Here is a 15587-nt window from a genome sequence, read left to right on the forward strand (position 1 = left end):
GGGCGGGCAGACTTACTCTCTTAAACTCTGTTCTTCATGCCATCCCAGTATTTTGGGATCCCAGGAGGTGTCCTTCACAAAATAAAACAAATATGTAGCAGATTTCTGTGGTCGGGAGCCAAGGAAGAGTCAGTCCTTCCGTGGGTTGCCTGGGATAAGATTGCTCGACCAAAGGAATGGGGGGGTTGGGGCATTAAGCAGCTCGTGGACTTTAGTCAATCCCTGGCCACAAAATCAGGATGGCGTATTATCACAGCAGAGAACCTCTGGACCAGAGTAGTTAAAAGGAAGTACATTGACCCAGTCCCCCTGGAGGATTGGATTCGGAACCCAAACAAAAAAGGTAGAAACTGTTCGGTAATATGGAAGGCTACTTCAGAGGCTTTCAAGGTCATTGAACAAGGACTCGCTTGACAGGTGGGGAACGGAGAAAGTCTTAGGATTGGCAGGGACCCGTGGGTTGGCTGTAATAATCTTTATGAAATGTCTCCTGGTCTCCTTGCTCATATAGATGCTTTGGGAATACATAATTTAAGTCAGATTGCAAATTTAGATGTTTATTCCATCTGGGGGCAGGAATGGAAAGCTATAGAAGAGCTGGGGATTGATCCTCTATGGAGAATTGAATGGCAGGCTTTTACACAAGAACTCAAGCGGACAAATGTAAGAATAAAGGACCTCCCTGATTCCCTAGTGTGGGCTCACTCGGAGACTGGCGTATATTCACCCAAGGCAGGATACAATTTCCTGATGGAGAAGAAGGGATGGGAGCCACCTGTTTGGTGGGCAAAGCCTCTATTCAAGCTGAAATGCCCCAAAAAAGCCAGAATTTTCTTCTGGTGTGCGCTTAAACGAAAGATTCCTACTTGGGAAATCCTTCAAGCCCAGTTCAAGCAGGGACCGAGCAGATGCCCCTTATGTCAAATAGCCTCGGAATCCATCTCACATTTATTTGTAGAATGCTCCTTTACTAGACTTGTTTGGGAAGAATCAAAAAAGCTCTTGAACATAAATTCCAAATGGGATGGGGGGGATCTAACTTCAGCATGGGATTTGTGGTGGAAAAACTATCCCGAGAAGAATTTGAGGAATCTTCCTCCCATAATCTGTTGGGGCATTTGGATAGCTCGAAATAGAAACATTTTCATGGAAAAAGCTACCCCGGCGCAGGTAATTGCAATACAGAGTTCTGCTATCCTTACTAGCATACCTGAACCGGAAGGACCGTCCTCCACAAATCGACAGAAAGAAGTTCGGATTAGGGAAGGTATACCCTGGGCATTTTTTGACGGGGCTGCACAAAACGATTCTGCAGGAGCCGGAATTATTATCCATATTAGTCCTTCTCATTCGCTTAAAGCCTCGGTGGGTCTTGGGATGGGCACAAACAACTTTGCCGAACTTTCAGCCCTAAAACTTCTCCTTTGCTGGCTCATTCACAGACAGGTCCTCACAGTTCAGATCTTTGGTGATTCCTCAAATGTTGTCAACTGGGTCAATGGCAAATTTAGATGTCGGAATTATATGTTGATGCCACTGCTAGATGAAATTCAAAATCTAAAAGCTTCTTTCTCTGTTTTCTCTCTTGAACACATTTACAGGGACAAAAATGATGAGGCAGACCGGTATTCTAAAGAAGGTCTTCAACAGCCTGTGGGTTCGTGGAGGATAAAAGAGCAGCTTCAGGACCAGATCCGCGAGACGGATGTGGCCCCCTACACTTAGTGGTTTTTTTGTTTACTTGCTGATTATGCTCCAGGAGTACCGGATTTATTTGTTCTGCTTCTAGAGGCATATTGTTCCTGTGTTTTGATTATCACACTGTTTTATTTTCATGTGCAATGACTTAGAAAAGACTCAAAAACTCTGATATTTCAATTTTGATCTTTAAACGGGTTGTTTTCCTGAAAATGGAGACCCGGGTTCTCTCTATTACAGCCGGTTTGTTCTGGCTGTGGCGGGCCGAGTTCAGTTGAACTTGGTGTATATGTCTATATGTATAGACTTGCTCGATGACTTCGCGGAGAAGGATGGTTCATACCTCTTTGTCTCAGGCGGTTTTCTCTGCTGAATGTTAAATCATCTGCTTGTAGCTTTTTTATTTCCATATTAATAGAAAAGCTCGGTTTTTTTCCTCGGAAAAAAAGTTAAAAAGTAATAAAAATAATAAATTGTTTCAATTCAATTGATTAAATTGCAATTTTGTTTTTTTGTTAAGAGAGAGTTTACATCCCACTATGAAGACATGTCAAAATAATATTAATGATATTACATCATATGTAATTCAATATATATTTTGCTGACATAGATATATATATATATATATATATATATATATATATATATATAAACAAAAAATATTTTTAATATTAATCATAAATAGATTAATAATATAATTCTATATCAATCTGATATAGATAAAAGTAAATTAGTTGTGTAATTACTAATACGAAGTTGATATATAATATTTAAAAAATAGTAATAATAAATAAAAGTTTTGTATGCATTATAAATCAATTATTTCACTATGCATGTTCAATTAAGATTTTACTAACACATGTATAGAGAAAAAGAGAGTGGTCGAGTTTTTATTACATTAATAGGTGCTTTCTAATTGAATATATAAGAGATATTTGAAATTCCTCCCATATTTAATACTAAATATTTTGTAAAATATTATTAATAAAAACAATTCTTTCTCTATATATATGTAATTAAATAAAGAGATGGGAGATTAGAAAATGAGGGATGCATAGATTAACATTTTTATGTGGAGAATGTGAATCATAAATAAAATACATGAATGTCAAACTACATATCATTATATAAAATGAGTTAAAATAATAAATTATTATTCTTAAATGTCCTTATTAGTGTGTTTGTGAAAACCAAGGTATATCTATTTTAACATGATCTACTAAAAGTGGAGATTAATCATATATTTTGAGTCGCAAATCTTGTATTGAGAAAGAGGTTTTTTTGAACAATTTGATCCCTTTGGGTGCTCGAGTTAAGATAGATTTATATTGTTATAGGCTCAACACTACTTCTTTACTTCACCGCTACTTTCATAAAATGTCATCATATTTTTATTTGGAACAGAAGGCTAAGTGAATATTAATTTTGTTTTTCTTGTAAATCGATAGTTTTCTATTAAATCATAAAAAAGATACAGTGTTGGAAGCTCTTATGAGAAGCAAAAATCACCTCACTTCAAATGGATTTGTTGGCCTTTAAGTAGAAGCAAAACAAAACAAAATGTAACTGAGTAAAACAACTTATCATTCATTACATAGCCCAATATGCACGAAATCTATAAAAAAGGAAAACAAAGCCTATTTTCATCCTCACATCTAATTTGGGTTGGAGTTGTTTTCCTCCATAGCTCTTTTGTTATCATCTCGGCGGTGGAAAGCTTCATGGATATCTGATTCCACATGGGGCATGTGCATCTCGTAACCATCCATGCAATCCTAAAGTTATTTTTATTTCATCGAAAGGGAATCCTAGTGATCTAGAATGCATCTTTGTTTATGTAATATATATGCAAGAAAACTAACCAGGGCTACATGATCCTCGTGCTCCATCTGGGCAAGCTGGTCTATTGACTATTAGAGGAGACAAATTTGAACCTCGATCGAGATGAAGGGTCCTGGCAGTTCAACCTGACCAGGAAAGTCTCTATGTGGGGCTCCCAACTCCTCTTCCTCCTCTTAGCTCCTTCTATTCAGGTAGCCTCCTCCCTACAGTGGACAACCTTGTTAACACATCACAGTGAGAGTCTTGCCACCCCAACTCAAGTCTCCAATTAAAACCTCCCACCCTCATAGGTCATGATACCTCACACTACACACCCTGTCAGACCCGTGACACAAGTTGGGTGTGCCATGTTTGCGACGAGCGCATGAGTTGGTTTTATGCAATGGGGAGAAGTCATTTTCAGTTATGTGCAACGAAGTTGGTTTTATACGATGGTCGCACGATTTGGTTAAATATGACATGCGAGCGCGCTCGATGAGATGCGACAAGTGGGACCATTCAGTTAAACGCACCCCAATGGAGGTGTGACGATGCAGTCAGTTGGATGAGCACGCCGAGGTGACCCGTGTGTCAGGCGCCCGGGTGAGCGCTAATGGACTAGCTGCATGAGAGTCAAAAAACTAAAAATTAATTCAATTAATTATGGAGGCGCCATGGCTAGTTTATATGATGAGGCGACCTGTAGTTGGGATGACATGCGGAGGAGTTAACACATGGGTGTGTCGATGTGCATGTGGACCCAAACCTGGTTGGGCCAACGTATTGATGGGAAACTTTGGTTGAACGGATGGTCAAATTGGAGGTATGCCGACCCACTCAACACTTGGGTGGCGATTATAAGAAGAGATTGACGACTTGGAAAAACAATAAACAAAGATAAAGCAAGTTAAAGCATTAACAAGGGTGACTTAGATGAACAAAGAGGAAAGAAATAAGGCTAGGTGAAGGCGCAAGAACACAGAGGCCGAAGCATCCAAGACGAGAATTCTGAAATGAAAGGGCAAGTGTGCAGAGGTCTGGGCACACGTACACGGTATGCAGGCAAGTTGGGCGTGTTAACCTAGCGGGCGGCAAGCAAGCTACATGCAAAGATTGTGAACGAGAATGGGTAGCTGACTTGGTAGGACAGAGGGCGTGTCAACCTAGCAGGCATGGGTGCATGAGCTACGGTGGGTGTTGCCGAACAACTAGCTACCTGACCTACAAGTTGGGTGACCGGACCCATGCGCACTGCTGAACGACCCGGACGAGCTAGGTGAGCTTGTACGATGGTGAGTTGGGTTCCCCTGCATGATGACGAGTTGGAGGTGGGCATTTTTGAATGAGCAAACTGACCTGCACGATGGTGAGTTGCGGTGGGCACTGCTAAACGAAGGGCAACCTGACACAGTGAAGCAGATGAACTATGATTTTTGGTAAGTTGCAATTTGTAACTTGAGAGCTTTGCTGAAGGGAAATTTGGAGTTTATAGAGAAGGTTGAATTATACTTGCACTCGTAAGATTATTGAATTGTTATATTATTGGGTAGAATCTATAACTTGGGAATTGCCCCTCCAATTAAAAGAAAGTATTTCCATTGTGAATACATATGAATGATATGATGATGATGTGAATGTTTATTTCCACTATGTAATGATAATGCTTATAAGAATTGAAGAAAATAAATAAGTACTGAATGGTTAGGCCTATTATGTACTGATAAGTATTGGTGAAAAGAAAGTGGGTAGCGGTGCTGCACCTGCCTATGTGTGACTGAAAGACTACTGCTAGGATAGGGGTGTGAGAGTTGGCATCAGAGTTTAATTTAGGACAAGTAGAGTTTTGATTGAATAAAGATAGATACCACTGCACTTCATCACAGTTGGTATCAAATCCTTGATTCACGGTGAGTCAAGTTTTGATTGAAGAAAGGCAGATGCCACTGCACTTTCTGACAATTGGTATCAGAGCTCATTGAAGAAGCATACATCTCTTGGTTTCTATTGATATGAGACTTTCCGTAGGGCTTTGGAAAGTTTGACATATGCAAGTGAATGGCCAAGTTGAAAAATAAAAGAAGTATATGGCTTTACTAGGTCATAATCAAAGCTAATGGTTGATCAAGGGGAAAGAGCCTCAAGTTATGATGAGGGAATCTAGCAAGGATGCCTGAAAAGTTTTCATGGATAGAGTATTGGACAAGATGGAGGAGTTAGCTTCTGAAGTGGCTTCAATGAAGTCCTCAAAATCCAATACGAGTATACAAAATGGTTGTATACAAAAACAGAGAAATAATTCAAGGACATTGGACTTGTGATAGATAAGCGTTCGATGGAAATGTCGAAGTTGCAAAAACAACATGGCGATACTGAAAATGAGATAGATTTTTTGAAGAAAGAAGTGGGGCAAGGATCCATTGGAGGATTTTCCCATGTGAAGGTCAAAGAACTCGAATCTTATGATGAGATGAGGATTGTGAAAGCTCTTAGCAATTTATTATGGGATATGGAGAAATACTTGGAGTGTTTGGGTATACCTGATGATGATGCCAAAGTCAAGGTATACACTCAATTCTTGACAAAAGATACTAAGATGTGGTGGTGAAGAAAGATGGATTAGATTTCCAATGGTGATGCCGAGGAAATATCTTTTTAGGACAACATGAAGAAATATTTGCAGACTCATTTTAGCCCACAAGTTGAGACTTGGGATGCAAGGATGAAGATTAAGTACATGAAGCAAGCAAGAAGCCTAGAAGCATATCAAAAGGAGTTCTCAAGTTCAATCTTGGAGTTACTGGATATGGCGGAAAAGGAGAAGGTGTTCAATTTCATCATAGGATTGAAACCTTGGGCACGCAATGAGGTAAAGAGGGAGAAGATCAAGAAACTAGAGGAAGTGATTGTAGGAGTTGATCACTTGGTAGAACATTATGATGAAGAAACCAAACAACAAAGAAGAAGACATATAAGCTGAAAGAGAAGATTACACAAGAAGAGCCTTTGAGATTGAATGACAAGTTGAAGACGAAGAAGCCTTTGAAGTGTTGGATTTGTGAAGAACCACACACAGTCAAGAATTATCCTTCAAGAAAGAAAGTGGCAGCAGTAGCACAAGGCGATGTTAAGAAGAAGAAAGAAGAATTATCTATTGTAGTGATGCAAATTTTGGGAGCTACAGTGGCTATAGAAGCAGTCTCACGGTGGGATCCTGAATGGAACAAGTTTGAGTATGTGGAAATGAAGATTGGGAAAGGCGTTGTACTCATAATGGAGGATAGTGGTGTGACTCATAACTTTATGAGAGAAGAAACTTTGAGGAAGATTGGGTTGAGGTTTATACCAGCGCAAGCACATTTGAAAGCAGTGAATTCTCCACTCGATTTAGTGATCGGTATAGCAGAGAAAGTGGATGTAAGCATAGGTGAATGGACTAGGAAAGTCAATTTCACAATTGTGCGGATAAATGACTATGAAGTTGTACTAGGAATGGAATTTATGAAATAATTTGAAGCTGTGATAGCGCCACACTTGAAGAAGTTGCATATTTACGACGGGCGTGATCATGATCCTATTGGTGTACCGACCATAAGGGCTACGAAAGCTAAATGTAAATTGATAACGATGAATGTGGAGGAAGTCAAGCAAGATGAAGAACAATATAAGAGGTTGTCTTGTACAGAGGAAAAAATTATGGAGCAATCATAGGAGATTAAAGAATTGTCTGATAGTATCTTGGATCTATAATGCAGACTAGAGGCAGTGGAAGGAAATGGAGAGTCGGGAAGCATACATGCAAAGATTGGATGAGGAAGATCCAGACAGGTGGATTGAGATATTAGCCAAGGAAGAGAGACAACCTTCTTCCTCCCTCTCTTCTTAGACTGACATGGGGATGAGGCTCATTGTTAGTTTCTCATGGAAATGAGTCTCTTATTTTTTGAGCAAACATTTGTGGTTAGATTGACATGATTGACAACAGGATACATATATGATTCATGATGATGTACAAAGCATGTGTTCTTTTGGAGGCGATGTACAATTGCATTAGTTAGGCAACTAGTCACCAACACGAGGGGATCAAGCATATCATTTTCTTGTAGAGTTTGGCATATTGATGGCATGAGGTAGGTCATAGCTGGATACCTGTGGGCACCCGTACTTACAGTCTTAACTATGGTGGTTTCTTATATGGTGTTGTCGAAGGTGACAAAAGTTTTAGTGTGGTGGAGGATAGCACGCCCTCGAGACAAGTTGGGCGCACCATGTCTTGTAGAAACTTTTTCTACAAATCATCTAGCTCTGATACCATGTAGAAACTTTTTCTACAATTATCTAGCTCGCTCCGATACCATGTAGAAATTTTGAATAATTTAACACATATTCAATGGAGATTATCCTGATCATGTACTATTGTGGAAAATATACACAATACATAAGCTCCTCTACGTTGATCATCAATATAGCAGCATCAATAACAATAAAACATCAAGAGCATTCACACATTAACATAGTATGTATCCCGGGGAAAACATCTCGCTAAAAACCCCAACTATCTGTATATTAATGATTGAGTCATGTAACATTACATAGCATAATACTTCTCACAAGTATCTCCACCTCTGTTACACACAATACAGCTCAGATCTGATCTCCAAATCTCTTCCACTACTTGCCTGCCTCCACTGCTCAAGAACTGATGAGAATGGCTTACCAAACTCGTTTTTCACCTGCAAAATAGTCACTCACTCTTTGTTGGACGTGAGCACAAGCTATAATGTGGGAAAATACGTGAGTAAACTCATTGGCATACTCAATCCCTTTATTGTGCAAGATCTGGTGCATAACTATAGTCACAACTGATAGCAATCTGATTCTCTAACACCTGTCCCTGTTGAACTGAACATGCACTGACATGAAACTGAGTTAACTGATGTATTCATTAGTTGTATTATGAGTTAATAACTTGTGAATTAATTAATAACTAATTCAGCCAACTCATCTCTAGTCTATTTGCTAGTTAGACTAAATACAACCAGTTTAACAAAGCTAAACTGAACACAACTCCATCAACTCCACCAAACTCAACTGATTGAGTTCTAACTGAAGTCATGCATGCAAATATTAGTCATCCCATAGGTAACCACGTATTTCTCTCTGGGATCTGCATGTACCACATCCGTAGCTCATCCTGAAGTGCTCCAAGAGAATAAGATTAAGTTTATAGTCCAAATATTATTGTGAGATAATAATATTTCACTTTTCTATTTTTGACTTTGATCACTCACACTGTGATCACTCACACTTTCATCAAAAATAGAAGTCCATCTATTTTTCTCCCAACTTGGTCAATCATCCATAAGCAGCAACCTGCAATCCATAGATATGATCCATATGTCTAAAAATAGACATAGTCTAAAAATAGACTTGCGCCAAAAATAGCCTGCGGGCCCACTTAGTGAAGGCGACTCTTTTCACTAAGCTCCATCATCTTGTTGCAATCTCAGCAAGCATTTCTTGTTTCACACTTTTCAACACTCCCTCTCAACAAGAAAGGCTTCCTCTTAAACCCGATCCTGTAACTCTGGAATGTTCTCCATGCAACACATCTGGCCGGTCCACTTGCTCTGTCATCAAAGTCTCTGACTGCTATTGCCTCTGTCGACTGAAACTCTGCATCTCTGTGCTCTTCAGTATCTGACTGCTCTAGCCTCTGTCACTTTGATCTCTGACTGCATCTGTGCTGCTGCTGGTTCTATCTCCTAGCATTGCATCCGCACCGCACCTCCCAACTGACCTCCCTGTTGGGATAGAAACACCCTCTGATGCTGAAGCTCTACCTGCTACTGACAAGTGCTCCCTCTCTGACATCTGCGCTATTGCAACATCTCCATGCATCTCACACCATTGCACACCTCTCTGTGCCACCTAGCACTGTGCAAAACACTTGTGCCTCTCGCATTGCTACAGCCTGCTAGCTATGCGCTGTCCTGGGATTCCCTGCACTGTCGCTCTCTCTGCCGCTCCATCCGCATCCGTCTCTACCCAATCAATCAATTCCTGCTACTACACATCAGGGCTCCCATAGCAAGGTCTCATCCAAGAGGTTGGGTACCTCAAGGATCCTGCCCCTCCTCCTTGGGATGATCAATCCACATCACCCCACCTCCTACCTGGAGATATGGCTGCATGCGATCCCTCAGCCCACCTGGCTTGAAGTTTCCCACTACTGGAGGTCTCTACATGAGTAGATGTCTCTACTCGATCTCCTCTCAGCTTCCCTTGTTGTGGCTGCTCCACAACCTCCTGAAGCTGGTGCACCAATCGTGGCTCCTCCACAATCGTCTGAGACTTCTTCTGGCTCTGCATGTTGAGAGGTAATATACGCTCCCTCTCAACCACCAAGTCTCCATAAGTTGCCTCGTTGCTTAAGGCTTTGCATGCATCTTGAACCTCAAGAGCATACAGGTTCTTGACTCGTGAACCAATCTGCTTCACCTGTCTAGTGATGATGTGTCTAAGGAAAACCTTTCCCTTACTAAAGACCACATCATAGCCTATGTCTTCCAACATTGCGATCGACACCGAGTTTCTCTTCAGTCCTGGTACATACTTGACATCGGTCAAGGTAAGGCGAGCTCCATGCTCCCTCTGAAAAATAACCGTGCCTACACCTGAGACACTATACTTCTCATCATTACCCATCCCTATGAGTATCTGGAGATATTTCTCCTCCAAAGTACTGAACAAACTTTTGTCACCGGTCATGTGGAAAGAAGCTCCACTGTCAAGAAACCAACCACTTCCCACCCTGGATGAAACGATGCATGCGAAGAGTGTGAAGTCCAACTCAAACTGTGAAGCAAGTGAGGCTGCCTCACCTTCAGATCCTTCCCCGGATCCCTTCTTGGACTTCTTCTTTGGGCAATTAGTATCATAATGACCCAACCCATGACAACGAAAGCATCTCACCTTCACCTTGTCAACCTTCTTCCCATCATTGGAAGAACTGGATTCGGAAAGAGAAACCTTCCCCTTACCCTTCTTCGCCTTACTCACTAAGGCACAGTTCTCCTCATCCTGCACGGATGAAGAACCGTCTCTGGTGCTCCGTCTAATCTCCTCTTGCACAAGATCTAACCATAGTCTTTCCCATCCTGGCAATTTCTCCCGACCATTGACAGAGTCCTGATAGGAATGCCAACTCTTCGGAAGACCAAGGAGTGCCAAGCTCACCAAGTCCTCATCATCGACAGTAACCCCCACACTTCCCATCTCATCTCGACACTGAGTGAACTTCATGAGATACTTGGGAACACTGTCACCCTTCTCGCATTTGATGTTTCTGAGTTTATCTTTGAGCGCCAGCTTCCTCTGATCGCTCTTGCTATGGAATAATTCTGTTAATGATTTCCACATCAAATATGGAGTAGCCTTTCCATGGAGGTTGGACACAATGTGATCCTTCACGCCCTCCAACAGAATCCTTCGACATTTTGCTGTCCTATTTTTCCAAACTTCCGCCTCAGCAGCATCAGTAGGCTTTGGGATATCTGTATCTATGAACTCCTTCAGCCCGTTATCATCTAATACTGCCTCCATCCTGTCCTTCCATGAAATATAGTTTGAGCTGCCCTCAAGAGCATACTCCAATCGCAATCCGTTGAAAGACATTGCTGCGTTGTCACCAAGAAAACACTGCTGCAAATTCGAATTCCACCAGCAACCAACTCAACCGTCTCAGATCTAAGATTCGTGAGAACACAATATTTCTCGTACAGAGATTGACTGTATGGGCATTCACCAGATATCTCACCTTCCAAAGGAAGGATGAATCCAGAGGCTACCTGGCCCGATTACAGACTTTGTCTGAAGAAATAGAATGTAGACACTTCCTGAATAGTAGATTTGATGATCAACAGCTCTGATACCATGTAGAAACTTTTTCTACAAATCATCTAGCTCTGATACCATGTAGAAACTTTTTCTACAATTATCTAGCTCGCTCCAATACCATGTAGAAATTTTGAATAATTTAACACATATTCAATGGAGATTATCCTGATCATGTACTATTGCGGAAAACATACGCAATACATAAGCTCCTCTACGTTGAACATCAATATAGCAGCATCAATAACAATAAAACATCAAGAGCATCCACACATTAACACAGTATGTATCCCGGGGAAAGCATCTCGCTAAAAACCCCAATTATATGTATATTAATGATTGAGCCATGTAAAATTACACAACATAATACTTCTCACAAGTATCTCCACCTCTGTTACACACAATACAGCTCAGATCTGATCTCCAAATCTCTTCCACTGCTTGCCTGCCTCCACTGCTCAATACCTACTCAAGAACTGATGAGAATGGCTTACCAAACTCGTTTTTCACCTGCAAAATAGTCACTCACTCTTTCTTGAACGTGAGTACAAGCTATAATGTGGGAAAATACGTGAGTAAACTCATTGGAATACTCAATCCCTTTATTGTGCAAGATCTGGTGTACAACTATAGTCACAACTGATAGCAATCCGATTCTCTAACACCTGTCCCTGTTGAACTGAACATGCACTGACATGCAACTGAGTTAACTAATGTATTCATTAGTTGTATTATGAGTTAATAACTTGTGAATTAATTAATAACTAATTCAGCCAACTCATCTCTAGTCTATTTTCCAGTTAGACTAAATACAACCAGTTTAACAAAGCTAAACTGAACACAACTCCATCAACTCCACCAAACTCAACTGATTGAGTTCTAACTGAAGTCATGCATGCAAATATTAGTCATCCCATAGGAAACCACGTATTTCCCTCTGGGATGTGCATGTACCACATCCGTATCTCATCCTGAAGTGCTCCAAGAGAATAAGATTAAGTTTATAGTCCAGAGATTATTGTGAGATAATAATATTTCACTTTTCTATTTTTGACTTTGATCACTCACACTGTGATCACTCACACTTTCATCAAAAATAGAAGTCCATCTATTTTTTTCCCAACTTGATCAATCATCCATAAACAACAACCTGCAATCCATAGATATGATCCATATGTCTAAAAATAGACATAGTCTAAAAATAGACTTGCACCAAAAATAGCCTGCGGGCCCACTTAGTGAAGGCGACTCTTTTCACTAACCTCCATCATCTTGTTGCAATCTCAACAAGCATTTCTTGTTGCACACTTTTCAACATGTGTGAAACGGGTGCCCGAGTCGGTTTTATGCGACGAGGAGAAGTCATTGCCGATTATGTGTGAAGGCATCAGTTTTATCCGACGGTCACACAGTTTGGTTAAAGGTGACAAGTGAGTACACCAGACGAGATGCGACGAGTGGGATAATTTGGTTAAATGTGCCCCAATAGATGTGCGACAGTGCAATCAGTTGGATGACCGTGTCAAGGCGTCCCGTGTGTCAGGCACCTAGGTGAGCGCATGCGGAAGAGCTGCATGAGAGTCAAAAAACTAAAAATTAATTCGACTAAGTGTGGGGGCATCGTGGTGATTTTATACCATGATATGGCCGGTGGTTGGGGCGATGTGTGGAGGAGTGAATGCATGGGTGAAACTTTCTGCAAGTGGACCAAAACCTAGTTGGATCGACTTATTCATTGGTGACTTGCGTTGAACGGATGGTCGGCTTAGAGGTAGAACGACCGAATCAACACTTGGTCGACGAGTATAAGAAGAGGTGGAAGACTTGGAAAAACAATAAAAGAAGATAAAGTAAGTTCAAGCATTAGAAAGCGAAAATTGGATGAGTGAAGAGGAAAGAAATAAGGCTAGGTGAAGGCACAGGCAAATAGAGGGTCGAAGTAGCCAAGCTGAGAATTCTAAAACAAATGGGCAAGTGTGCAAAGGTCTGGGAAGGCATACACAGTAGGAAGGAGAGTTGGGCGTTGAGGGCGTGTTGACCTAGCAGGCAGGTGAATGACCTAGTAGGTGAGCTATGTGCAGAGAATCTGAAAGGGTGTTGGCAGCCGACTGGGAAGGCAAGCGAGTGGACAGTTCTGAAAGGTGCAGGTAGAAAAGTAAACAGGAAGGAATGGGCGCATGGATTGTAATAGGAATTGCCAAAAGGTGAGCAACCCAACTGGTGGACTGGGTGACCCGACCCATGCGTGCCACTGAACAACCCCACCGAGATGGGTGACCCTACACGAGGGCAAGTTGTGTGACCCTACATGACAATGAGTTAGAGGTGGGTGCTCGGAATGAGTGACCCGAATTGGTCCATAAAATGAACCACCTAGGAATCAGATGGGGGATTTCGTTCCAAAAAGTAAGAAATTCTTCGCTCAGCGGTAGCTGCGAAAGACATTTCATGCTTGGGAGGAATGTTCTCATTCCTGAATACTTCATAAGCATTAGTTACATTTAGCATTGCAATTTTATTTATGTGTTAATACTATTTTAAAAGGTACATTAACATGCAGTGATTGGTACTGATAGTGTGGCAAAGTCATGCATGTCTATACAAAGTTGCATATACTAAAATCTCACATACATGGTTTATTTTTTTTATTTTTTTTGGACGAACACTGAATATGAAAAAATTCAGTATGCATACATTGAAGAGAAACTATGTCAACATTATTTTTAGGTAAGGTTTTATATGGACAGATTAGAAGGACATCTGTTACTATTACCTATATGAAAATTTACTTTCAAAGTCATATGCATAAGAATTTATATTATAATATCTATGAGTATTAAATTGAAAGAAAATTTTTGAATATCGTGAGTAGTGTGTGCAACAACTTTATGAGAGGAACGGTAATAGGATAATACATATGTATGGAACATAGAGTCTTTAAATGATAAAGTAAATCCACAATAGTACAACATTAAAGGTGGTTGGCATTGAAAGTAGGATAAATAATATCTTTAAATCAACTAGGAAATAAATAAGTTTAAGATGGAAATTTATAGAAATTATGCATTGCGGCAAACAGGAAAAAAATCAAATGGACACTATTAGAAGTATTAGTGTAGTACTTAAAGATTAAGGGTTTCATAAATAGTTATATCATATGTCTGGTAGCAAATATTGAACTGAATAAATCATATATACATAAACACCCAAGGATTCGAATCGATGATTGGGATTGGTGTTTAATAAAGTGTAGAAGAGATTTTCTAAATACTATCATTTGGAGTATATAACAAAAACGAGATATGAAGCGAAACTTGTCAATGTTGACGCCAAAGTTAGGGGAAAAATGGGAAATAAGTTAAACAACTTATCTATGTATAATTAAAGGAACCTTATACTCCTATAGGAAAAATCACGAGCACACTCAACAGAAAAGACATAGTGATTACAGTAATACTATAAGGTTAATGGCATCGGTAGTCCTAAAGTTGTAGACTAACGACTTTGAAATTGAACACGTATAACCAATCAGATGCGGTATCATTACATAGATTCCAACTAGCACCTAATATAGGTGTACCAATCATAAGGGCTACAAAAACCAAATGTAAATTGACAGTGATGAATGTGGAGGAAATCAAGCAAGATGAAGAACAATATAAGAGGTTGTCTTGTAGAGAGGAAAAAATTATGGAGCAATCATAGGTGATTAGAGAATTGTCTCATAGTATCTTGGATCTATAAAGCAAACTAGAGGCAGTGGAAGGAGATGGAGAGTCGGGAAGCATACATCCAGAGATTGGAGGAGGAAGATCCAAACAAGTGGATTGAGATATTCGCCGAGGAAGAGAGACAACCTTCTTCCTTCCTCTGTTCTTAGACTGACATGGGGATGAGGCTCATTGTTAGTTTCTCATGGCAATGAGTTTCTTATGTTTTGAGCAAACATTTGTCGTGAGATTGACATGATTGACAGCAGGATGCATATATGAGTTATGATGATGTACAAAGCATGTGTTCTTTTAGGGGCGATATAAAATTGCATTAGCTACCCAACTAGTCTCCAACACTGGGGGATCAAGCATATCTTTTTCTTGTATATTTTGGCATATCGATGGCATGAGGCAAGTCATAGGTGGATAACTGTGGGTACCTGTACTTACAGTCTTAGCTAT

General features: G+C 40.3%; 1 protein-coding gene across 1 annotated transcript; it reads left to right on the top strand.

The window, feature by feature from the left end:
- The first annotated feature begins 483 nt into the window (after positions 1 to 483).
- Positions 484 to 1725, top strand: LOC149238369 (uncharacterized). Its single transcript, XM_089369540.1, has one exon. It carries the CDS (start codon positions 484 to 486, stop codon positions 1723 to 1725), a length of 1242 nt encoding a protein of 413 aa, XP_089225666.1.
- The last annotated feature ends 13862 nt before the right edge of the window (positions 1726 to 15587 follow it).

The sequence above is a fragment of the Pinus tabuliformis genome, chromosome 8 (genome assembly GCF_031772625.1).
Source record: "Pinus tabuliformis cultivar Carrire ecotype Pingquan chromosome 8, CPIR1, whole genome shotgun sequence".
NCBI lineage: Eukaryota > Viridiplantae > Streptophyta > Pinopsida > Pinales > Pinaceae > Pinus > Pinus tabuliformis.